Raw genomic sequence first — 24,585 nt, 5'->3', positions numbered from 1 at the left:
TTTGATAGACTTTTTGAATACTAAATAAAAAAAATGGTAAATATTAAATTATTCATCTCTTAAGTAACTTTTTATAAAGGAAAAAGTTTATATAAGGTTGCAGCCTCATAATGTAGAATTACATATGCGTCTCAAAAATCCATCAGAAAATGTTGTATTAATGATAAAAATTCACTAATTGATCATCTCGACATCGAGATGCATGAATATGAAAAAAAAAAAAAATTGAGTCCAAAAAATAATGCAACTTGTAGCACATTATGTAGACCGTCAATTTTTAAGATTTTCATATGTTTATAGATCTAATTGATTTTAACCATTTTTGCGGTTTAAAATTTTATAATTATTTATGAAAATAGATTTTAAGATATTCCTAATGTGTTTTTGCACCAACATTATATATTATAATAAATTTGGAGGTACGCCTTAATTGAATTTGTTTAAGGTTGCAACCTTATAGAGACCATACCCTTTTATAAATTTCCTGATAGAAAATGATGACGAAAATTTTATGATCTCCCCTTGATATTCTTCTGTCATTGATCCCAACCCAGTCAAATGGAAAGTTATCACACAGATTATATCTCCCACTTTATGATGGCTGAGAATTAATAAAAATTAAGATTTAGGGATCGTTTCCTTGCACCCAATCACATTATTTATTTATTTATGGATGTGGATTGGATTAGGTTTCCACCTTAAGCAATCAAAGTAAAATGCTCCTCCAAGCTTTGTAATAAGATGCAAATTTGACAGCGAAAAGTCTTAGGATTACTCAAGAATCTATTTTTATATCTAACGATAAAATTTTAAACTTCAAAAATGGTTCACATCAAGCTAATCTATAAAGATATGAAAATCTTGAAAATGGACGGTCCAGATAATGTGTTGCAGGAAGCACTATTTTAGAAATTAAAGAGTTAATTACGTAAGGACCTTAAATAAGTTACAAAAATGCTACTTGCTCCCTTTATAACCAAAAATTACACTCAAGGTCGGTCAACACGTCTTTTTTTTTATTGACAGAATTACCTCTCCGTCCAAGGATGCCATCCTCAGACCGCTTTTTTTGGGGTTAAAACTTAAGGTAGGGTCCGAGGATGCCATTCTCGGACCGCTTTTCTTTTTCAAAACTTAAGTTTTGGACTGAGAATGCCATCATCCCCAACTTTAAGTTTTGGAATAAAAAAGCGGTTCGGGGATGCCATCCCCAGACACCTTTTCTTTTTCAAAACTTTAGTTTCAGTTCGAGAATACCATCTTCGGACTGCAACTTTAAGTTTTGGAGAAAAAAATAAAAGCGGTCCAAAGATGGCATTCCCGGACCGCTGTTGAGTTTTGAAAAAAAAAACGAGCGGTCTAGGGATGCTATCCCCGGACCGCTTTTTTTTAAAAAATGGGATGGCATCGCCAGATCGCTTCATGTTTTTCTTTTCTTTCAAAACTTAAAGTTACGGTCCTAAGATGACATTCTCGGACCACTTTATTTTTTAAAGCGTAAGTTTCAGTCCAAGATTGAAATCCTTGGACTGAAACTTAAGTTTTGAGAGAGAAAAAAAAAAAAACTGTCAATCCTTGGACAATAACTTTTAAGTTTTGAAAGAAAAAAAAAATGGTTCGAGGTTGGCATCCTTGGACCGAAGGGATAATTTTATCAAAAGAAAAAAAGGTTGCATTGACAAACCTTGATTGTAATGTTCATATATAAAGAGAGCCACTAGTATTTTTCTAACTTATTTAAGGACGGTAAGTATTTAACTCAAATTAAATTTCTATCTTTTTTATATCCATACATATTGAATTAAAACCTTTTTCTTTTTTTTCCTATGGATTATTGGGGTGCGCCTTAATTCTACCTTTAGGGACGGATTTTGGCGGGAGTTGTTGATTTGGTATTAAATGAAAACTATTTTCCCTTGTTTTGTTGAGAACCATTATTCAACTACACGGACACATGCACAAAAATCCACGAGGCAAAAAACTCCACGAGGCAATGACCAGATATGCAAATCATCATGATGGAATAAGTTGTCCATTTACAACATTGTTGGATATGTATCCGACTAAATAGGAGAGAAAAAGAAAATAAAAGGGCCAACGAGAGTCCCTTGTAAAGTGTTTTGAGATAATTCCAATCATCCAAGGGTTGCCCTTTTAATCTGTAATGGATTAAGAGCTAAAACGTCAATGAGATGGACAATAGGAGTGTATTTGTAGTCTGGATAAAGATTTGAAAGCTCCAAGTCATCCTCTTCCAATTCCAAATTGGACTGCCCTGCAACAAATAAATAGTGCAGGATAGCTGGTCCCACATTCTCAGGATGAGGAAGACCTGCACCGTATCCACTCTAATCAGGGAAGCATAGCACAATAAAAATGAATTAATCTGATTAGTGAAAGTCGCAAAGTACATCCATGTAAACATAAAAGATTATACGTGATTCAAGATAAATTTGAGCTCAAAACACAAAGAGGGTTTATTTATTTATTTATTTCTCATCACAAGAAAGGAGGTCTCTTTACACAAGATAGAAACACAACCACCAAACCTCCAATGAAACTCACCTTACTTGTGACCTAAATTAGGCTGTTTACACAAGAGAGAAATACAACCTGCAAAACTCAATTCTAAATGAAACCCACCTAACTACTTGCGATCTAAATTATGCCATACTTAACCCCTCTGCAATATGTCAGACTCCAGCTATCTAAAATAAAAAAATTCCAAAACCAATCCAATGACTTTCTACCCAAAATAAAACTCTTTCAATAAAAAAAAACAACACTCTTACAAATCCTCCTTCAACTACATAATTCCAAACATAGGACTTGGGAGCAGCCTTTTCTATTCCCTACCGATTGTCTTTTCTTTGTTGCGTCAGCATCAATTCCCCATCAATTTGGTTTGTTCCAAACCTCAATTTTACAACTAATATTAGAAGAGAGTACATAGCATGGGACATCATATGAAATTTTTTTGTCTTTTTTTTCTTTGAATATTAAAGTTCGGAACATCATATGATGAAAATCATAGCTAGTGGATTGGTTGTAGAGTATTGGGTATATGTGGCCATTAAAAGCTTAGTTTGTAATTGAACTTTTTTATATAATGGAATATGAACTTAGTGGGAGTGTGGTCCTTTGTGGACCATACTAAGCAAACGATGTTTGCTGATACCGGATTGAGCTTGACGAGCTAAGCCAGTTGGTGGGGAAAAACCCATCTTACTTGGGCATAAAGATTAAACCTTTGATGAGGTTGGAGTATACTCGAAAGAGTGAGCCAAAGGACTGTGTGACCTTTGTGTGTGATGGAGGTTTTTCGAGATGGGGGCCAAAGTTTCATCCACGTACCATCACACGACATGCACATATGATAGCCATTTTTTAGAAAGCAAAGCACCTTTCAAGGTAAAGTTTGTACATGTGCAAGAGATAACCCCTACGCACCATAGAGCTATGGATTGCATCAAGTCTAGGTGATCTTGGTATGTCTCTAGGGGAGAACCTAAAATCCATAAACTGGGATTACAACCCTTTGCCCACCGTCTAGATTTTGGTGACCCACTAATAAGCCCCTACATGGATTGTACATCATGGACAACACTGGGTCGGTTTGAGAAAGAAATGTGGACCGTAGTCCACAGGAGAAGATGGAGTGCCCCAGAGTTTATTTATTTATTCCAAAACTATATGGATTATTTTCCCATCAAAACTATTTAATTGTATTTTTTTTGGTATTATATTATTTTTAGAATTATTATTTGAATTTTTTTTAGAACTCTAGGTATTTTATTTATAAAATTTGGATTTATAAAAACATAAATATTGATTTTTCATTGATTTATATATTTAAATAAATTCTAAAAATATTTATTTGATTTTAAAATTATTTAAAACTACATGGGGGGTCATTTATGTACAGTAAGCCCACCATGGCAAGTTGTGGGGGGGGGGGGAATGAGTTGCCATCACTTGTGGCTTTCCTTTTATGCATTCAAGCGTATGGTTGAGTGTAAAGACTTATGGTTGAGAGTAAAGATAGCCAATGTTTTGGAAAACTTATTATAATTGATATTTCTTTATTTATTTTAATTGATGGGAAAATGGTTTAGGAAATATATGATCTTGATGGCCAATCTATGAATGGATGATTTATTTCTCTCACGCCACAAGTCACCCAAGATCAATGGTGCATATTCACTCTCACGTAAAGAGGCAAGCTATGGAAAACCTTAAGAAATGTTAAAACCCCTAGAAGCACTATAAAAATGGATGGACCCTACCCAATATTCTCTACACCAATTTCTCTATCCCTCTCTCATAAAAACTCTCTACCTCCCCACTCATGGAAGTTTTGATCTCTCTCCCATCTTCTTGTAATATGGCTAAAGGGTTTAGGGTGTAGAAAAGAGATGCTATCTCTCTCAACTAGGTTACCAAGGTATTCTACCTAAGTTTGAGATTTGTGATTGAAAGGAGTTATTATCCCAATGGAGGATTTTTCGTAAACTTGCTTTCTTGAGAATGAGATTGATGGTTGACCATTGATTCCGCGCTATCCGAAGGTGGTGATTCAGTGTGGGGTATAAGAAAATTAGCTGAGTTAATCTCCGGCACTGTCTTCATTTTTTCTTGCCATATTTACTCCTTGTATCTTTTATTATTCCCAAGCATAGTTTGTATCTTCCTTTGGTTATTAAAAGAAGGGAAAATTTCTTCGTACCCCCCACTTTTTGCACCAATTTCTCAGAAGACCCAAGGATTTAAACTATTTCTTGAGGCATAAGTTCTCTATCTTTTCTATCCTCCAATCCCCTGCACCCTTTTGACCACATACTATTGACCTAAATAATTTGTGAAATGATTCAATTTTACCAAGTTAACCTCTCTGTCTCTGTCTCTAAACTCCACCTCTCTCTCACTCTCTCGCACCTCTCTCTCTCACACACCTCTCTCTCTCTCACAAAAAACCAGCTTGTGGCTTGAAAGGTTGGGGGCGCTGAAATTGGTGCACTAGCTTGTAGACCAAAGAAAGCTTGTATTAATGGCTGAAAAATGGGTGCATTAGATTGAAGAGTAGGGTTTTGAAACGATGGAGGTAGTGGGTTCACTGGTCTTTGAGCCATGAAGCTGGACAAACGTTGAGATGGAGGGCCCAAAGAAACAAAAGGCATCTAAGATTGAGGGCAAAAGGGACTTGAAGGTAGAAATCGTGGATCAGTTATGGTGGGCAGGCCAGGAGGGGCAAAAGTTGGTCCATGGCCGGTCGACCCAAGAATTTCCATGGAAAGAAGGCTCTGAACCTGTAGAAGATGGTGTAATAATAGCAAGGGGGCAACAGGAGGAGGTCGATTGAAGCCTGAAACTGAAGTAATGAATTATGGATTTTGTCCAACGACCCAAGGTTAAGGATTTCCATGAAAAGAAGGTTTTGCAATAGTTGCAAAGGAAGTGGGAATTAGAGGTTTACCCATGATTGGAGGTCGATTGAGCACTGAATTTGGAGAAACAAATTGTCTTTGTTAAATTTTTGAATCCTCCATAGAAATCTCTACGTATCGATTAAAACTCAAGAATATACAAAGTCCCATATATATATACGACTAATTAGTTATTGATAATGTCGAACTAATCTTATCAAGAGAGATATCCACATCCAATACAAGATAACTTAAAAATTAAAAACTATCCTCAACTATCTCTGTCTCCTCAACTATCTCTATCTCTACACTCCCCCTGAAACTGAGGTTGGGTGAACATCATTAGTTTATCAACGAGAAAGTCAGGACGAGTACGAGTCATTGCCTTAGAAAAGAAATCTGCAAGTTGTTGTTGGGAGGTAATATATGGGAGTGTAACTTCTCTGGCCAGAAATTTTTCACGAATGAAATGACAATCAACTTCTACATGCTTTGTACGGTCATGAAACACTGGATTTGAAGTAATACGTATGGCGCTCATATTTTGCGATTCTAGAGAGAGAAAATGGAGAAACCAGAATCCTATGTATTTTAATGAGCGACGAGGATGAGAAAGAAATTTCAAAAGAAAAGAGACAAACGACAACGACAAAGATATTGGCTTTGGCGCTTCTCGAGTTCAAAACAACTCCCTTTTTTTTTTTCTACTAGTGGTCGTATCACCTCCCTATCAATTTTTTTGAGTTACGGTTGCGCTTTAGGCTAGCACAAAACTAGGTTCGTCTCGTTTTCATGTACAAAGAAATATGGGAAATGGTGACGATCCAAATATGCCCACTTATATTGTCGTTTGTAGATTCAAAGAAGAGTCAAGATTTGATACCTGTGCCTAACCATATTTGGACGACAGTGAGGAGATTGAAATTTCAGTAAACAAAGCTTGACTTAGAGAGAAAGAAGAGACAAACAAAGCTTGATTTAAAGAGAGAGAAGATAATCAAATCTTGACTTAGACAGAGAGAGAGAAGAGGTGGCTCTTTGTTGATATATTGGTATCTCATCCATTCGTTATCAATACGTTCAAGGATCAAAGTGGTGAGAGAGAGAAGAGGTGGCTCCTGCCCTAGGGAATCGAATGAGCAGGGGCCAAGCTTTTCTCCCTCAAGGTTGAGTCAGCTGCAGGTTTTGCCTCCATCAAGAGAGACGATGAGATCGATTGCTCTGATACCATGTTAAATTTCTGAATCCTTCATAAAAATCTCTGTGTATCGATTAACAATCAAGAATATACAAAGTCCCGTATACATATATGACTAATCAGTTATTGATAATGACGAACTAATCTAGTCTTATCAAGAGAAATATCTACATCAAATACAAGATAACTTAAAATTAAAAACTATCCTCAACTATCTCTATCTCCTCAACTATCTTTATCTCTACAGGCTTTTATGGAGGGATGTCATTAAAGCTTAGAGGAAGAGGAGATCGATTACGTTGAGGCTCTAATGAAGAAAAATTTGCAGAAGAAATTGGAGGAGAAGAAAAGGGAAGGGCACTCCTTCCATGGAAATCTGATGTGAATCTAGGTTTCTCATACCCCTTTGGAATACAGAATTTGGCTCTCAAATCTTAAAAAAATGAGAAGGGTTTCTGCAACTGACTTTGGGTATTTAAGAGATAGAGAGAGAGATATAGGGGTAAGAGAGAGATAGATAGATGGATTTTAGAGAGAGATGGAGATGTTAATTTGGTAAATGATAATCATTTCATAAATTGTTTAGGTCAATAGTACATGGTCAAAGGGGTTAAAGGATAGAAATATAGAGACTTTATGCTGCAAGAAATAGTTTAACTCTTTGGATTTCTTGATAAATGGGTCCTAAAAATGGAGTTTATTGAGAAATTTTCCCTTAAAAGAAAGGTTTATATTCACATAGTTTTGAACACTACATTTGAATATGTGGATCCAACCATCACATACTGTGACTTAGATTGGCTCCACTCGTCCACTCAAAGAAATTCTTGATGGAATGTATCATAGTAGGCACCCTATTTATTATTCGTCATGCTCGAGAAATTATCTGCCATATACTCTAAAATTTGTCGAAAACGAGTAATAGAGTACATACTTTCAATGAGTTTAATTACTTCCTCTTCTGAGATATATCTTTTCTTTAGGGTTTTTCTGCATCTTTTCTCCCGCAAAGAGATCATATCAAGTTGTGAAATGATGTTCTTGGGTGGTTTGCAGATGACAAGGCGGTTGAGAGTGCAGACATCATCAACTGACCTTATTGTGAATGCAGCAATGTCTTCCTCAAAGTTCAGCACAGCTGCAAGTGTGAGATAAATACAATTAGAGCTCAGGTTACAAGTAACCAATCTTGTGTCAACTTAGGGAATTTCTAGTTATGCGTTGAATATGAGACAAATGATTCTCATACATATAGACTTCAAACCGGTTTTACAAGAAATGTTGTACTCAACGTTTTAAACTCTGCTGATGCAACTCAGATTCTACCGTGTAACTCGGCCTCAGCCATGGATCGAGGCGAGATTTGGACGAGTTAGCTGTACACAATAGTTTCAAACTTAAAGTACAATATTTTCGCAAATTCATATCAGATGTGTGAGAATGATTTACTGGTTATCACTAATAAGTGAACTCTACTTCACCTAGAGTTCGAATCCCATACTTTACCTTAAGAGATTAGTGAACTCTACTCCAACTAGAGTTTGAATCCCATCCTTTACCTTAAGAGGTCCTCTAAACAAAAGGCGCACTAACGAGGACTCCATTCCGTATATTCTTGATAAAAGAGGTACTTATAAAATATATTCTTTAAAAAACAAAATGATCCAGAATCGGATGAGTTACTGAAACTCGCTTGAGTAACTCACCTCGACCAGGTCCATAAAAGAGGGAGAGGGTAGCACTCTCACATGCGAGCGTTCTATGTATGCGGCCCCCATATAAAACATCGACAAGGGAACACTAGTTTGATATAGAATTCTTCGAACATCCTTAGAAACAACACATGCTTATCGTTAATAGAAAAACTAAATTGAATTTTCGATCAACTAGATCTTAATGTCCAGGCAAAAAAAAAAGTGTTCAATCCTAAGGCATGAATTTTTAAAGATAGTTTAAGAGTGTGTAACCATTTCTTTTCTAGATTGGTCATTAGGTTGTGTAGTTTACATCCCCATATTTTTCAGTCCTAAAAGTATTCTCAGCTAAAATTTTGTTGAAGGAAATAAATGTACAATTTGATCTCATAAGAGCATACGATATTATTCGATCACTAATATATGAATTATTCTTCGAAAGTATTCACCAGGCAATGAATATTTTACAGGAAAAAGTGCATCTATACATAGATGGTGGGGGTGTGTTATTTGATGGACTAAGCCGTCAAATGAAACACCTTAGTCATCTGTTGTCATCTGATGTTAAATAGCCATAATTTCTTCCGGTCTATTGTAGATCCTTTTCCTTTCTTTAGAGTTTTTATCTACTTATCTTTATTTAGGGGAAAAAAAAACTTTTCGAAAAACATCATTTAAGGGCTCAAAATTGTTGTGCGTGGAAATTCTAAACCTGATGGGTTGATTTTTGGCAAATAAATTATGAAAAAAAAGAATCAATAAAAACAAGCAACAAGCAACAAACAACAAGCAACAAGCAACAAATTTAAAGCAGGAAATAAATAACTGAAAAAGGACACCAGGATTTACATGTTTCGTCACAATTGTGACTACATCCACGGGCGAAGTCGATCGATGTTTTCAACAAAATCAAATAAAAAAAATTACAATGCAACTTACTTGAGAGAACCAGTGACTCAATCTCCTACAAAGCCTTATTCTCTACAATTTTCTTTCTTTGCAAAATCCCAAAAAGTTTCTCTCTATTTTTCTCTATGCACTTTCTCTCTCTACAATATTTCTCTACGATTTTCTTTCTCTGCAAAATCCCAAAAAGTTTCCTTCTATTTTTCTCTATGCATTTTCTCTCTCTATAATATATCTCATGACGAGAGGACAAACCCAAAAGTGCACCCACGTATGACCTACTTTTTCCACACATGCTTTCTCTCTCTAGAAAAACATATTTATATAGAGAGAATAAAGCCCCAAAAATAAGTACGATCAAACCAATCTCAACTTTCTTAACTTTATCAAAAATGAAATTTATCCCTATCCATGTGGACTCAAAGCCTCATCCTAATCTAAGTAAGACTTATCTATAAACTTAGATAATCGACAATAGGCTCTACCCAGATAAATAGGAAACCTAGAGAGATCACGTAAGGGCAAAATATTTACTTCCCTATCTCTGACCAATTTAGAGGTATCGAAAAAACATTTGTTTTCTAAAATATAGGATTCACAGCTCAACAAAATATGGAAACCTAATCGAAACTTATCTTGGAATACAAGACAAATCAACAAATCTCTGCCTTGACTTGAATTCTAAAATATATTCCCATCGACCGTTTTCTCGACACGCGTCTCCATAGGTGTTCACTTGGGCAACACATCAGTCAAGTCCAAGCATAGCTCGAACTTCTGTAATGAAACCGGCTTTGTCAACAATCTGCAACATTCTTCTTAGTGTCAATCTTAAGTAACAAGATATCACATTCAGCTATGATCTCACATATAAAATGATATCTGACATCAATATGCTTCATCCTTGCATGATATACCTAGTTCTTCACCAAATGTATTGCACTCTGACTGTCACAATAAATAACATTCTCATCCTGTCGTAAGCCCAAATGACTTACAAGCCCTCTAAGCCAAATGACTTCTTTTACTGCCTAAGTAACAACCATGTGTTCTATTTCAGTCGTAGACAAGGCAAACCGTCGTTTGTAATATCGACCTCCAACTAATAGGAGTTCCTGCAAGTGTAAGCACATAACCTGTATTAGATCTACTAGAGTCCAAATCACTTGCAAAGTTAGCATCAACATAACAAACAATCTTGTCACCAAATTTGCTATCTCTATCAAATGCCAGACCCACATCTGATGTACCCTTTAGGTAACGCAGAATCCATTTTATTGCATGCCAATGCTCCTTTCCTGGATTAGCTATATACTTACTAACTACACTAACGGCATGAGAAATATCTTGACAAGTGCAAATCATTGCATACATACGACTTCCAACTGCACTCGCGTAAGGAACACGTGACATGTATCCCTTTTTAGCATCTGAATTTGGAGATAATGCCGTCGACAATATGAAATGTGCAGCAAGAGGAGTACCCACAGGCTTTGAATTTTCGATCCTGAATCTAGCGAGGGTTTTCTCAATGTACTCCTTCTAAGATAACTACAATTTACATAACTTTCGATCTCTAGGAATCTCCATACTCAAAAATTTCTTTGCTGAACCCAAATCTTTCATTTCAAATTCTCTAGAAAGCTGAGTCATCAATTTACTGCTTTCTAACACATTCTTTGCAGTAATAAGTATATCATCCACATAAAGCAATAAATAGATGAACGAACCATCAGTAAATTTGTTAAAATAGACACAATTGTCATACTTATTTCTGACATACCCGTGTCCAATCATAAATGCATCAAAACGATTGTACCACTGTCTAGGAGATTGCTTTAGGCCATACAATGACTTTTTCAGCTTACAGGCATGTTCCTCCTTTCCTTTAACAACAAACCCTTCGAGTTGAGTCATATAAATTTGTTCTTCTAACTCTCCATGAAAGAATGTAGACTTGACATCAAGCTGTTCTAACTCCAAATCAAACAATACAACCATGGTTAGTAAAACCCGAATAGAAGTGTGTTTCATAACATGAGAGAAAATCTCATTATAATCAACACCTTCTTTCTGCGCATAGCCTTTTGCAACCAAACGTGCCTTAAATCGATCACCACCAGTCTTAAGTGACCCATCTTTCTTCTTATAAACTCATTTACAACCAATGGCTCTCTTGCCTTTAGGCAACTTCACGAGAACCCAAGTACGATTCTTTTGATGAGATTCTATTTCTTCGTCCATGGCTTCACTCCACCTGGTTTTATCCTGTGTAGCTTCTTTAAAAGTGGATGGCTCTGGGCTTGTGGCAGTCAATGCAAAAGCTATCATATCCTCAACATTGTACCGCACAACTGGCTTTTTTATTCTCTTTCCCCTTCTAAACTAAAGCTCTTCTTCAAGTGGAGTAGATTCAACGACCTCCTCATGGTCAACATCTTCTTCCAGTCTCTCACAGGGAAGTTCTGGCACATAATTTGGAGTATTTTCTAGAGTTGTCAACTCCACCTCTACTGCAGCACTACTGCTACAATTTTCCTTTTCTGCATCATACTGAATGTGCTTTAACATGACATATTCACCAAACTGAACATCACAATTGACAATAAACTTAGGCGACTTAGGATTTGGGCACCACATTCTATAGCCCTAACATGATTTGTATAATTAAGGAAAATACATTTCTTTCACCTTGAACTGAACTTATCATCCTTCACATAAACATAAGCAGGACAACCAAAAAATCTTAAATGAGAATAAGCAACAGGTTTATCGGACCATACCTCTTCTGATGTTTTGTAATTTATTGTTGTAGATGGTGACCTATTGACGAGGTAATATGCCGTATTGACCGCCTCAGTCCAAAAGTCCATCGACAAATTAGCATTACTCAACATGTTGCAGACCTTCTCTAAAAGTGTTATATTCATGCACTCAGCAACTATATTATGTTGTGGCGTCTTCAGAGTGGTGAAGTGACAAACAATTCCTTCGCTCTTGTAAACATTTGCAAACTCTGCGGAAGTGTACTTTCTACCATTATCAGTCCTCAAACACTTGACCTTCTTTCCAGACTGTCTTTCGACCATTGTTTTCCACTGTTTGAATGTGTTAAATAAATCTGTTTTGTTCTTCAATGTGTAAATCCACACCTTCTTTGAGAAATCATCTATGAAAGAAACAAAATATAAAGATCCGCCTTTTGAGACAACTGATGCAGAGCCCCAAACATCTGAATGAATACAGTCAAGAATACATTTTGTGGAACGTTCTGATGTGCGAAACTGTACTCTATACTGTTTACCATAAACACAGTGCTCACAAAAGTCCAACTTGCATTTCTTCATGCCATTGATCTTTTTGCGTTTGCTAAGTTCTGTCAAACCTCTCTCACCCATGTGGCCCAACCGCATATGCCACAACTGAGTCAAGTCAAAATCACTATCATCAGATACATAAATTGCTGCTCTATCGTGATAGTATTTCCAAGAACACGTATAAATTCGGTCTGATCTTCTTGCATTTCATCAAACCTAGAGCACCCTTAAGAATGTTCAGAACTCCACCTTCTCCAATAAATTTGCAGCCATTGGAGTCTAAGTAACAGGAGAAATAAGGTTTTTCTTCAAATTTGGAACGTGTCTAACATGAGTCAAGGTTATGACAACTCCATCATACATCTTGATGGCAAATGTCGCAATACCGATGTTCTGGCAAGCTGCATCATTTCCTATAAAAACTGATCCACCATCATTGCTTTTATATGTGGTGAACCAATCCCGATGAGGGTACGTATGATATGAACATCTTCAATGAAGAACCCATGAGTCTTTAGAGTTATCACAATTTGTCGAGATCGACAACACATTATATGTTCCACTTACTGAGCTTCCATCAATTATATTGGCGGCTTTAGAAGCTCGTGTTTCTTTTTCTTTGAGTTTCAAACAATCATTCTTAACTTGCCATTTTTTCTTGCAGTAATTGCAATAAATATTATTTTTTCCTGATTTGGATTGGGATCTAGACCGGCCATGTCTTTCATATCTCTTTCCACTTCTCTCAACAAATCTCCCTCTAGCCACTAAACCATCTGCATGTAGCTGAGCATTATCCTGTCTCGTTATTAAATTGTTAAAGAGAAGAGTCGAAGTCACATCCTCCATCTCTATGGTGTCTTTTCCATAAAGACATGTTATGACTAGATGCTTTTACGAATGAGGAATGAGGATAACAAAATTGTAGTATTATCCTCATCATCCATTTTAACATCAATATTCAATAATTCACAAATAATTTTATTAAAATAATTCAGGTATTCATGGATATCTGTACCTTCATTCATCCACAAGGTGTACAATTTTTGCTTAAAAAATGATCGATTTGTGAGGGACTTCGTTATATACAAACTCCCAAGTTTCGACCAAAGATTTGATGTCGAATCCCCATTGACAATATTAAATAGCACTTCACTCGATAAACACAATAGAATAGTGCTCATAGCCCTCAGATCTAAGCCTTCCTAATCCTCATTAGACATGGATTCCAGTTTCTTCGACTTTCTTTTCAGAGCTCTATGTAAACCTTGTTGTACTAGCAAATCTTGAACATTGATTTGCCAAATTCCAAAAATTACTTTTTCCATCAAACTTTTCCACCGCGAACGTTGCATTCAAAACCTTTACTACTATACAGAAACCCCCAAACCGAGCTCTGATACCATTTGTTGTGCGTGGAAGCTCTAAACTCAATAGGTCGATTTTTTGGCAAATAAAGTCCGAGAAAAAAAATCGACAAAAATAAGCAACAAGGAACAAATTTAAAGCATGAAATAAATAACTGAAAAAGAACACTAACATTTACGTGGTTTGTCACAATTGTGACTACATCCACGGGCGAAGACGATCGATGTTTTTTACTAAATCAAATAAAAAAAATTTCAAGATAATTTACATGAGAGAACCAGTGACTCAATCTCCCACAAAGCCTTTTTCTCTACAATTTTTTTCTTTGCAAAGCCCCAAAAAGTTTCCCTCTATTTTTCTCTATGCACTATGCACTTTCTCTCTCTACAATAATCTCAATAAGAGAGGACAAACCTAAAAGTTCACCCATGTATGGCCTACTTTTTCCACACATGCTTTCTCTCTCTAGAAAAACATATTTATATAGAGAGAATAAAGTTCCAAAAACAAGTACGTCGAACCAATCTCAACTTTTCTAACTTTATCAAAAAAGAACTTTATCCCTATCCATGTGGACTCAAAGCCTCATCCTAATCTGAGCAAGATTTATATAAAAACTTAGATAATAAACAATAGGCTCTATCCAAATAAATAGGAAACCTAGAGAGATCACATAAGGGCAAATCTTTATGCCCCTATCTCTTGCCAATTTAGAAATATCCAAAAAATATTGGTTTTCTAAAATTTGGGATTCACATCTCAACAAAATATGGAAACCCAATTGAGACTTATCTTGGAATACAAGACAAATCAATAAAAATATCCTAGTTCTAAAGTTCCATTCAACATTGTCGGCTTTACTTTTTAAGTTTCTGTTCACAGGATTATCTTCTCAAAAGTTTGGTCAAAAGTTCTTAAATCACCAATGTTCGAGGCTGAGAACCCTGAACAATCATAAGCATTTTGGTAGTTTGACGCGCTTAAGTGGCTCAAGCCTAATTATGAAAATACGTATAGTTATTTAGGGTTGGGAACACAAGATTGCAAAATGGCAAAATACCATTAATTCCATGTTGCCAACCCTGAAGAGCTAGAATTATTTTGATTATTTGGCGTTGCATAATTAGCATATTTAGGAAATTTAACAAACGTTTTGAGGAATTAGACGTTATTAAATGAAATTTAAAAAGTAAACCCTATAATGGTAAATGTACCATTTAGGATTTAGCCTTTGTAAGACAATTTGATCCAGTGTGCTAGGACTCCGTCCAGTCCACTTCCACTCCGTTGATTAATTTGGTCTCGACCTATGGGCAATGCATGTTGGGCACATAACTCGCTAGGCCCAAATAAATGCTAAAACAAATTGTATAAAAATGTTAAAAAATATAAAAAATGAGAAAATAATGGCATATTGGTTAGAAATGCTTTGAAGATTTTGTTAGTTTTTAAGATTGTTTGGGAAATTTCATATTTTCAATTTTTTAAAGCTATAAATCTTCTTTTTCTAGTAATCACTCTGTAATTCTATTAATCTTTTTATCTTTTTCTGATGCTTAATTATTTTTTGGAGATTTTTTATTTATTTATTTTTTTTTTTCTCCCTTTTTTGGGGGTACCTAAGATGACATGGTAACTCGGACTCGGCTGAGTTACCCTTCTCAGTCGGGGGCCGAGCATTTAAGCCCTTTAATAGAATTTTCCCAAAAGGTTTCCTCGAGATATGTAATTTTAAGGACTTCCACATCATACAAGAAGTGGATTTGACACTCCATCAACACCTACCAAGAACCATGAAGGTCGAAATAGTGAATGGTGGGGTGAAATTAACATGCACAATTTAATAAAAGAAAGCATACCGTGCACCACTGGTCATCTATGTTACGCTTTTGTGGCATCTACAGTTAGTTCATTAGCATGATCTAACACATCTATGGTGGGTGGTATATTCCGTTTGTTTAGGCTCCATTTGCTTAGGATTTAAAAAGGATTGGACAAAATAGACTGTCATGTTTCGTACATAAGGGGTCGCAAGAACCTCAAGGTATAATAGTTAAAATTCAACGACTAGGGTATCTTTTTCTTTGAAGTCCCAAAATTCAAATTTAGACTTTGAGGGTAGTCAATACTACATCCTCAGCTTTTGATTTCACATTTGATGGCTAGAGGTGATTATAAAATTATTGTACAAATATAAATAGTATTATTTCATATATTCTATGACCAAAATCCACTAAATATTTTTTTCAGTAACTCGGGAGCAACTTTATATCCATTCGATATAAAAACGGAGTCAGGGCACATATTTGAGAATAATGTAAACCTCTGTTGAAAGGGAAAATTTTATATAGAGCCGAGGCTCTAAACAATCAAATTTGAGCCTACCTCAAAAAATTCACTAGAAGAGGTTGTTTTGATACCCAAATATATTCAAATTGATCATCTCAACATCAAGAAGCATGGACATGAGAAAAAAATAGATTTCAAGTTTGGAAATAATGTATTTTGTAATGTATTTTTGGACCACCAAGTTTCAAGATTTTCAAGTTTTCATAGATCTGTCGATCCACACTACTTTTGAAGCTTTAAGTTTTATAAATAAATGTAAAAATATATTTTAAGATTATCACAAAGATTTCCAATATTGAAATCACATTTCTTGATACTATTTGTAGGTAGGCTCTAATTTAATTGTTCAGAGCCTAGGCTCCATACAAACCGCACCCCTGTTCAAAAGTGGCTTAAAGGAATTAGAGCTTGATAATTCAAATAATGTATACTGTCAAATGGGATCCCACGACTATTAGTCATATCTCTTTCTTTTCGGAGGCAATTAAGCGGAAGGAATTGCAGCCTAACCATTAACCATTTTCCACCGGTTAGTAAATAGCTTGAGTAATAGGAACTTACCTTTTGCATGGCCATCCCCATAGATTGTAATCTCATCCCTTTGATGCTGAGGGTTTAGCAAGTAATCTACAAAGTAAGCACCAAAGCCATTCCCTGCCACAATAGTATATGAAATCCCAGCCTCTTTGATAGCCCTTTGAATTTCCTTCTTGTTATCAATTATTCTTTGGAATGGACGCAAACTATGCGCCCTACGGGATTCAACGCCAAATTCCGAAGGGAAAAATCTCTGCACATGTATTAAAACATATTTTAGAGTGCAAACAGATGAAATACCCAATCATATTTGCTTCTAGGCATGCAAAATTATATCACTATGGGAGGCTTACAGAGACAAGACAAGGAGAGGGGATGTCCTCCATCATAAACATAATTGGAGATTTTAGCTAGATATTATCTCTCATGTTTTAGGTGGGAATAGTAAGAATAGCAAAAATTTCAGACACGAACCTAAGATTAAAGGACGAGAAAAGAGATGAAATCAGAGTGCAAGGAATAACTAGGACTCGTATTGCATGTTAGCTCTTGCTATGATCAAATAATAAGTTACCTTAATGTTACCCACTTCCTTGATGGCATCAATGATTCTGAGTTGTTCCAAATGTTGGGGAACAGGCAACAATGAGATCACAACATCAATTTGTTGAAACACCGAAGGCAGCTTATCATAATCATCCAAGTACCCCTATTTTTCCACATGTTAGGTAATAATATTTCATAATTTTCTAGGGTAGAAATAAAGAATTAAAAAAAATATTACATGGGACTCCTGTAAACATACTTGTTCACCTAGTTAGGAATGCCGTTTGAGCACAGGTCGTATGCCTATATTCATAATGTCCATATATGGGAAAGTATATGATGAGACCATTTACCTATGGTACAAGATGGTCATAATAATCTTGACCATTGGACGTGAAATTGGGTGGCTGCATTTATTTCATTGACCAAGCTCAAAGTTTAAAAGAATTTTTTTTCAACTTTGTGACACACCCAAACTATCTGATTTCACATCGGATGGTTGTAAGCAATTGTGACCTCCCTATTCCAAAGGTAAATGGTCTCATTGTATACAATCACTCCATATATTATGGAGGTTTTTTGGAACATAACTCTGCCCTATTACAATTAGTGGTCCTCTAGGAGTCTCTTAGCCTCTAGGGCTGGTAATTATATTATAGAATTATTTGGCCTACGATAGTTTTTGTACGGATTTGGTGGAAACTATTGGTATTTTAGCTTTGCATATTAAATACCCGGATACATAATACATACTGACATGCATATTTCATCTACGTTTTAGATACCATCCAACGTACTAGCTGTGAAGACATATTATATGAGTGGGTCACACATGCCTGTCTAATTTTGAGGCTACTATTTTTGTATTAGTCCTTTCATGTTATACGAGTGGGTCATACATATCTGTCTATAAGTGTTCTTGTAGTTATTGGATGGAAATTTTGAATTATTCAAATCAAGATATGAATAATTCAAAATTTTTATTTTATTTTTTATTTTGATTTTTATATCAGACTAGAATATTTGGAGCGAGTAGATCGGGGTTGGAAGAAGAAAAATTAATGTGAAAATGTGGCCATAGGAAATAATTATTGTTTTTTTTTTTGAGGGGTTTTTCTAACCAATTATTATGGTTTAAGGATAATATGAGTTCCATTGTTGTTATGGAGCATTACCCTTTATGAATAATAAGAGGAATAGAAGATTCTTCAAAGATTAAGGAAGGCAGAGAGGGAGGGGGAGAGAGTTGCTTGTTTTTGTTGGTTGATACCAACGGTGCAGGTATTGAGTGATGGTTTCTTGTGGGGACCTTAGAAAATTCATAGATGGCATGAATACCCAAATGTATGAACATAAAAAAAAAAAAAAGAAAAAACGACAAAAAAGAGAAGGGTGTGGTTTCTATAAGGTTGCAAATTTAAACAATCCAATAAAAGCACACCTCCAAATTTTATTATCATATGTATTGTTGGTGTAAAAAGGTATTTGGATTATCTTGAAATCTATTTTTATATTAATTATAAAATTTTAAACTCCAAAAACGGTTAAAATCAAATAGATCTATAAATATATGAAAATCTTGAAAATGGACAGTCTAGATAATGTATTGCAAGATGCATTATTTTTGAGACTCAAAATCTTTTTTTTTTCATAGTCATACATCTCGATGTCGAGATGATCAATTTGAGGGTTTTTCAATATTAAAACAACAGTTTCCGATGGCTTTTGGAGACACATGTAATTCTACATTTTAAGGTTGCAACCTTATATAAACTTTTTCCAAAAAAGAAAGCAATGAACTTGTGTCTACAAATATTTTAAAATATAATTTATTTGAGGAAATTTCTCCATACTTTCTATTTTTAAGTTTCGTTTCACAATAGACCCAAAGTTTTAAAAGCTATCTTGGGGCATAAAAATTGTAGATTTTATTTCTTCGAACCCCCTGAGCTAATTTAATCCTGTTTTTTTAAGTCAAACATATCTAGAAAGACATGCCTTTTTTAAAAAGTCATCCTCCCAAACTTCTAAAGAGAGAAAAGGGCTTCATGGAGGTGAGAGGTTATTAGAAAGAGAGAGAAAAATGTGTTTGGAGAAACACGGGAGGAGAGAGAATTAGAGACACATGAAGATAGAGAAAGAGAGAAGTTTAAGATATATAAGTGAAGATAGAGAAATGATTGAGTTTAAAAAGAGCATATCTTTCTCTCAATTGTTTAAGTTAAAAATTAGGTTTAAAGTGGTCAGGGGGTTGGAAAATATCTTTTGAAACATTTGGTTTATCAAGAAATGAAACTTAAAAATAAGGGATATAAAGATATTTTTTCATTTATTTAATATTATTTTAAAGGGTGTGCTTTCTTTAAAGTTTCAATTTTAGAAATAAAAAATCAAAGGCACACTCAAATCTTGCCGGAAGAAAGCCCCTAGGATGACCTAAAAGTCTATTCCACCAAATTATAGCTCCAAGTTAGGGAACGAACGAATTAGACTTCAAGAGTGGGTTAAAAATTAAACTTTTGGGCTATGTGAAATGTGCTTTTATTAGAAATGTGAAACTTTTACAAGATAAAGTAGTAGTTCTAAAAGGAAAAAGGTAGCTAGTTCCGGCCTGAAAATTGCTGCTATGCTTACCAAAAAATCGGCGCTCCGAGAACCTAAGAAAATGTCGAACACCATTAGAATTAGTTGACCTTAATTTTGCTTTGTTTGGAACCCCTAAAGGCCTCCAAATGTACTCCATGAATCGCCCACTAACGTGGACAGAAGCAGTAGATTCGAAGAATTTTCGATGGCTCCAAATTTATGACTTTCATGAATATGTTTGGGGAATGTTTTGGAGTTTTTTTGCAGGTTGATACAGTGGGCGGACCACTAATTTTTTGGTTACCAATCAGAATAACCTATCATTTCCATACTAATATCATGTAAAAATTGTTAGGTTTATGTAGTCTTTAAAGGCTTTATGAGTTAGATGAGCATTTTATATAGTGAAACATAAACTTAGTAGAAATGTGGTCCTCTTGTAAACCATATTAGGCAAATACGATTTGCCAATACTCGGACTAGGCTTGACATGCTAGGCCAGATGAGTTTAGAAAACCCCAAGGTACTGAGGCATAGGACTCTACCGAGAAGGGTTTAGTGGGTTAGCCCTTCATGAGGTCGGAGTATGTTGTGATTAGAGCCGAGGGACTTTGTAGCCCTTGCGTATGATGAATAGCCTTTAGAGACAAGACTAAAACCTCAGCGTTATATTATCACACGACATGTATATAGATAGTCGTTTTGAGATTCGCTAATGAGGGTGAAGCGTATACATGTGTGAGAGATTACTCATATGCACCATAGACTCATAATAGCATCATCGTTTGGAAGACCATGATTTTTTTGTCTTTAGAGGAGAACTTGAAATCTATAAACTGAGAATGCATCCCCTAGTTTATTGGCTAACTTTGGTGGTCGAATCATGAGCCCCTGCAGTGGATTATAGGTCATGAGAACTGCTGGGTAAGTTTGAAAAAGCTAAGTAAATCGTGATCCACAGTTGAAGATGGAGTGCTCCCGTGTATTGATAAATTCTAAGATCTGACGGATCCGATTCCCATCAAAATTAATCAAAACTAATTGATTTTACGATATATGGTTTTTTAGAATGATTATTTGAAGTTTTGTGAATCTTTTGATATTTTAGTTTTTCATTTACATGTATAAATTAAGATAAATTAATTTTTCAATGTTATAAATAAAATATAATATTTGAAAATTCTAAATACAAAATAAAATATTTTCTAAAATTATATGGGACCCTCCATAAATATAGGTGTCCAACATGGGCTTGGGTGAGACCCATGTGTGGCCACCAAACGTGGCACGCCCCACCCACATGGACTAACTTATTCTCATAGAGTGGGTGATAGTTATCCCTTGTTTGTTGACTTATCTTTTGGGTATAACCAACTTTGCTGGTAATGTTGAATATTTGAAAGATTTAGTAAATCTCGAATCAAGATGGCTTAATCAAAGTAATAAATATTGAATATAATAAAATAAAAAATATATATTTTTTATTCATTTAAAGATTTAGTAGGACTAGATAAAGGAAACGAAAGATAAGACTCTAGCTCATCTCATTGAATCTTGACGATGGATCACAGAGATGACTCAAATCTCTCATCCAACAAGTCTTCTTAGATTGACCGTCAAGATTTGACCTTACGGATTGAGGCAAACTCCAAAGCATCGAAAATCTATATTAAGAGGCCCTCCTACCTCATAAAATCTCTACACCTATTTTCTCTTATCTCTATAAGGATTTATCTCTCACTCTCTCTCTCTCTCTCTCTCTCTCTCTCTCTCTCTCGCTCTCTCTCTCAAATATCTCTCTATAGGTGGCACCCCACACCTAGGGCTTCAAGATCTCTCCTAAGTCTCCCAAGTTTTTCTAAGGGGGCATACCCCAACCAAAATCTCTCTCAGGCAAAAAAGTCATGCCCAAGTCATATCTCCCTCATTTCTAGGTGGCACAACCAAGCTAAGGTTAGCTTGTAGTGGTTTTTAGGTGACATGCCCAATCTAAGGTCAGTTTGTGGTGGTTTGATTTTTGGGTAGCAAAGGGGAAGATCCCCTTGTTAGTAGATCTCTCCCTCTCTCTTTGATCTATCTCTCATCTTTCCAAAGATCAAGCTAAGTGGGCTTGAGCAAGACTAACACATTGAGATCAAGCCAAAAGGGGCTTGAGCAAGACTAAAACATTGAGATCAAGCCAAAAGGGATTCAGCAAGAGTAAGAGATTGAGGCCTTAGGTAGTTCATTTTAGAGTGAAATCCATATGTCATTGAGAAGGTTTTACGATATTTAGGAGAATTAAAAAATCGATCATGGATCCCGAGCACCATCGGAAGGAGGAGATTCGGTGTGGGGTGTACTTAGCCCGGTTGAGGTAATCTCCGACACTCTCTTTTTGTTTCTTGCCATATTTAATTATGTTGTCTTTATATTCCCAAGCATAAGAATTGTGGATATTTTCATTTTTAAAAGAAAATTAGTTTAATGGCATCAAGGTTTTTAAGATCTTGGATTTGTTAGTTTTATTAATAAAACTACTTGTAAGTGATTTGCCAAAAGAAAATAAAAGGGGTGAAAAGAAGAAAAATAAAAAATATATATCCCTCAGCAAGATCACATTAGTCTTTCTTTCAAAAACTCCATATATTTCACACACTATGTGAGATTCCTCATTAGATTAAATCATGATTTTAAGTTTTTGGTTGATAAATTTTAGGGTTGGCAATGGGTAAGGGCTAGCCCTGGCCCATTCCTGATCCCTATAAAGCAGGCCCAAGCTCGGCTTGGGTAACAGGGCAAGGTGGGGGTGGGCTGGCCTTAGCCCATTCCTTGTCCGAGGTGGACAACACCATGGCCTAAAGCCAACTCTAATTATTTTTTTCTAAAATACGAAATTCTCTGTTTATAGGAAGAAATTACAAAGAAGGTTGTTCACCTTATTTTTTTTTTAGTTTTTTCAAAATTGCCCCTTGGTCTGAGGATGGAACCCTGTATTCGAATATAAAATTTGAATTTTTTTAATTTTTAATTTTTAGTTTTTTCATTAGTCGGTTAGTGCCCGAAGCTTTAGGGTAGTGCCCTAATAACGAAAAAACCAAAAAGAAGAAAAATTAAATTTTATCCAAGGATGTTCTCGGACTCATGGGCAATTTTGAAAAAATGAAAAAAAGTGGGTTGATTGACCTTTTTTGTAATTTCCACCAATAAATGGAACATGTGGTATTTTAAAAAAGAATTTATTGTCAATATGTAAATCACTCAATTATTAATTTTCTTAGAACCCGTAAATTTGGGTTTGTATTCAAATTTACAAGTGTAAATAGAGAGATATACGGAGACAACATTAAACCTGGATAATATGAACTCCCATGGATTCGAAATCGTGGATGACTTGAATCTTGGAAGAAGAATCGGAGGCCTTAGTAGAAGGTCGACTGTAGACATCGGTTGGATGACCCATTGAAATACTCGCCTTTACCATGAATTTACCAAGATAACCAGTTCCGCCAATTATCAATATCTTGCTCTTCCAACTCATTGTTCACTTCTTTCTCCTCCTCCCTCCCACTCTCAGAAATGATATGACAGGAGTGTATGGAAGGGAGAGAGCTCATGGGATTTGTAGGTGGGCCAATAATTGAGTGGGAGAGGTTGCATTCTCATGGAACAGTAATATGGTCCACAGGTCTAGCAAACGTCAGTGAGACTCCTTAGGTAATGAAAGGGACTGCCGCGGCTGAAAAAGTATAATGAGGGGACTTAGAAATCTCCACCACGGACCACCAAAGAGAAATACAGAAAGAGAAAAAGTTTCTATGGGTCTCTATGCGTTGAACTAGTTCTTCATTCATCAAATACAACCCATACAATATATGTCCATCCCTTTAATACTACCTTCCAAAAGACTTTCTAAATCTTTTCTTTCCTAAAGGGTTTTCTTACTAAAAGATGATACACTTTCCCTCTCTAAAAGGATAACTTCACAACCCAGTACAATATACGTCCTTCCCTCTAATACTACCTTCCAAAAGACTTTCTAAACATTTCCCTTCCTAAAGGATTTTCTTACTGAAAAATGACATACACTTTTTCTTCTTTGAAAAGATAACTTCCTACCCACCTTAATCTTGAAAGACACATTTTTCTATTCATCTTATCATTCTTAAGAAAGAGAAACACACAAAGAGAAGAAGTTTATATCTCTCTCTCGACATTAAACTACTTTTTCATTCATCAAATGCAACCCAATACAATATACGTTCACCCCTTTAACACTACATTCCAAAAGACTTTCTAAACCTTTCCCTTCCTAAAGGATTTCCTTATTAAAAAATGACATACACTTTCCTTCTCTAAAAAGGTAACTCCCTACCCACTTTAATCTTAATGTCCAACCTTTTACCCATCTTAAGTAAAAATTATAAAATACACCTTTAAATGAACTATTTATGCAACTTATCCCCATCCTAATTTTTTCTCACACTTTTTTCCCCCAAACGACCTTTCCTCGCAAAACCCCCCCAAGGTAAAAAGTTCTTAATTTTTAGACGGAAATACTCTTCTCGTACAAACCAAATCATTTCGTGATCCCAAGTACAGTAGTGCCGGAGCGCAGTATACTACTGCCGGAGTGGAATGTCATGAAGCACTGCTGAAACGTGGTGCTACGTTGCTGGAGC

The 24,585-nt window shown here is 35.5% G+C and overlaps 1 protein-coding gene across 6 annotated transcripts; it reads right to left on the bottom strand.

The window, feature by feature from the left end:
- Positions 1-1,994: 1,994 nt before the first annotated feature.
- On the bottom strand, positions 1,995-23,769 carry LOC18449080 (isoeugenol synthase 1). Of its 6 annotated transcripts, none has more exons than XM_006859129.4 (5): positions 23,256-23,769; positions 17,367-17,501; positions 16,817-17,045; positions 7,556-7,759; positions 1,995-2,332 (listed from the first exon to the last, which is right to left on the bottom strand). In XM_006859129.4, exons 1-5 carry the CDS (start codon positions 23,442-23,444, stop codon positions 2,136-2,138), a joined length of 954 nt encoding a protein of 317 aa, XP_006859191.1. In that variant the 5' UTR covers positions 23,445-23,769; the 3' UTR covers positions 1,995-2,135. The 6 variants fall into 6 exon arrangements, with proteins under 6 accessions (XP_006859191.1, XP_088708257.1, XP_088708255.1 ...); XM_088852131.1 differs by having other exon boundaries at positions 7,717-7,759; positions 23,256-23,764; XM_088852129.1 differs by lacking the exon at positions 7,556-7,759 and having other exon boundaries at positions 23,256-23,764.
- Positions 23,770-24,585: the final 816 nt, after the last annotated feature.

Source organism: Amborella trichopoda, chromosome 11 (genome assembly GCF_054954075.1).
Source record: "Amborella trichopoda isolate Santa Cruz 75 chromosome 11, AtrichopodaSantaCruz75HAP2 v2.0, whole genome shotgun sequence".
NCBI lineage: Eukaryota > Viridiplantae > Streptophyta > Magnoliopsida > Amborellales > Amborellaceae > Amborella > Amborella trichopoda.
The sequence above is the reverse complement of the archived record's forward strand: the minus strand, read 5'-3'. Positions and strand labels throughout refer to the sequence as shown.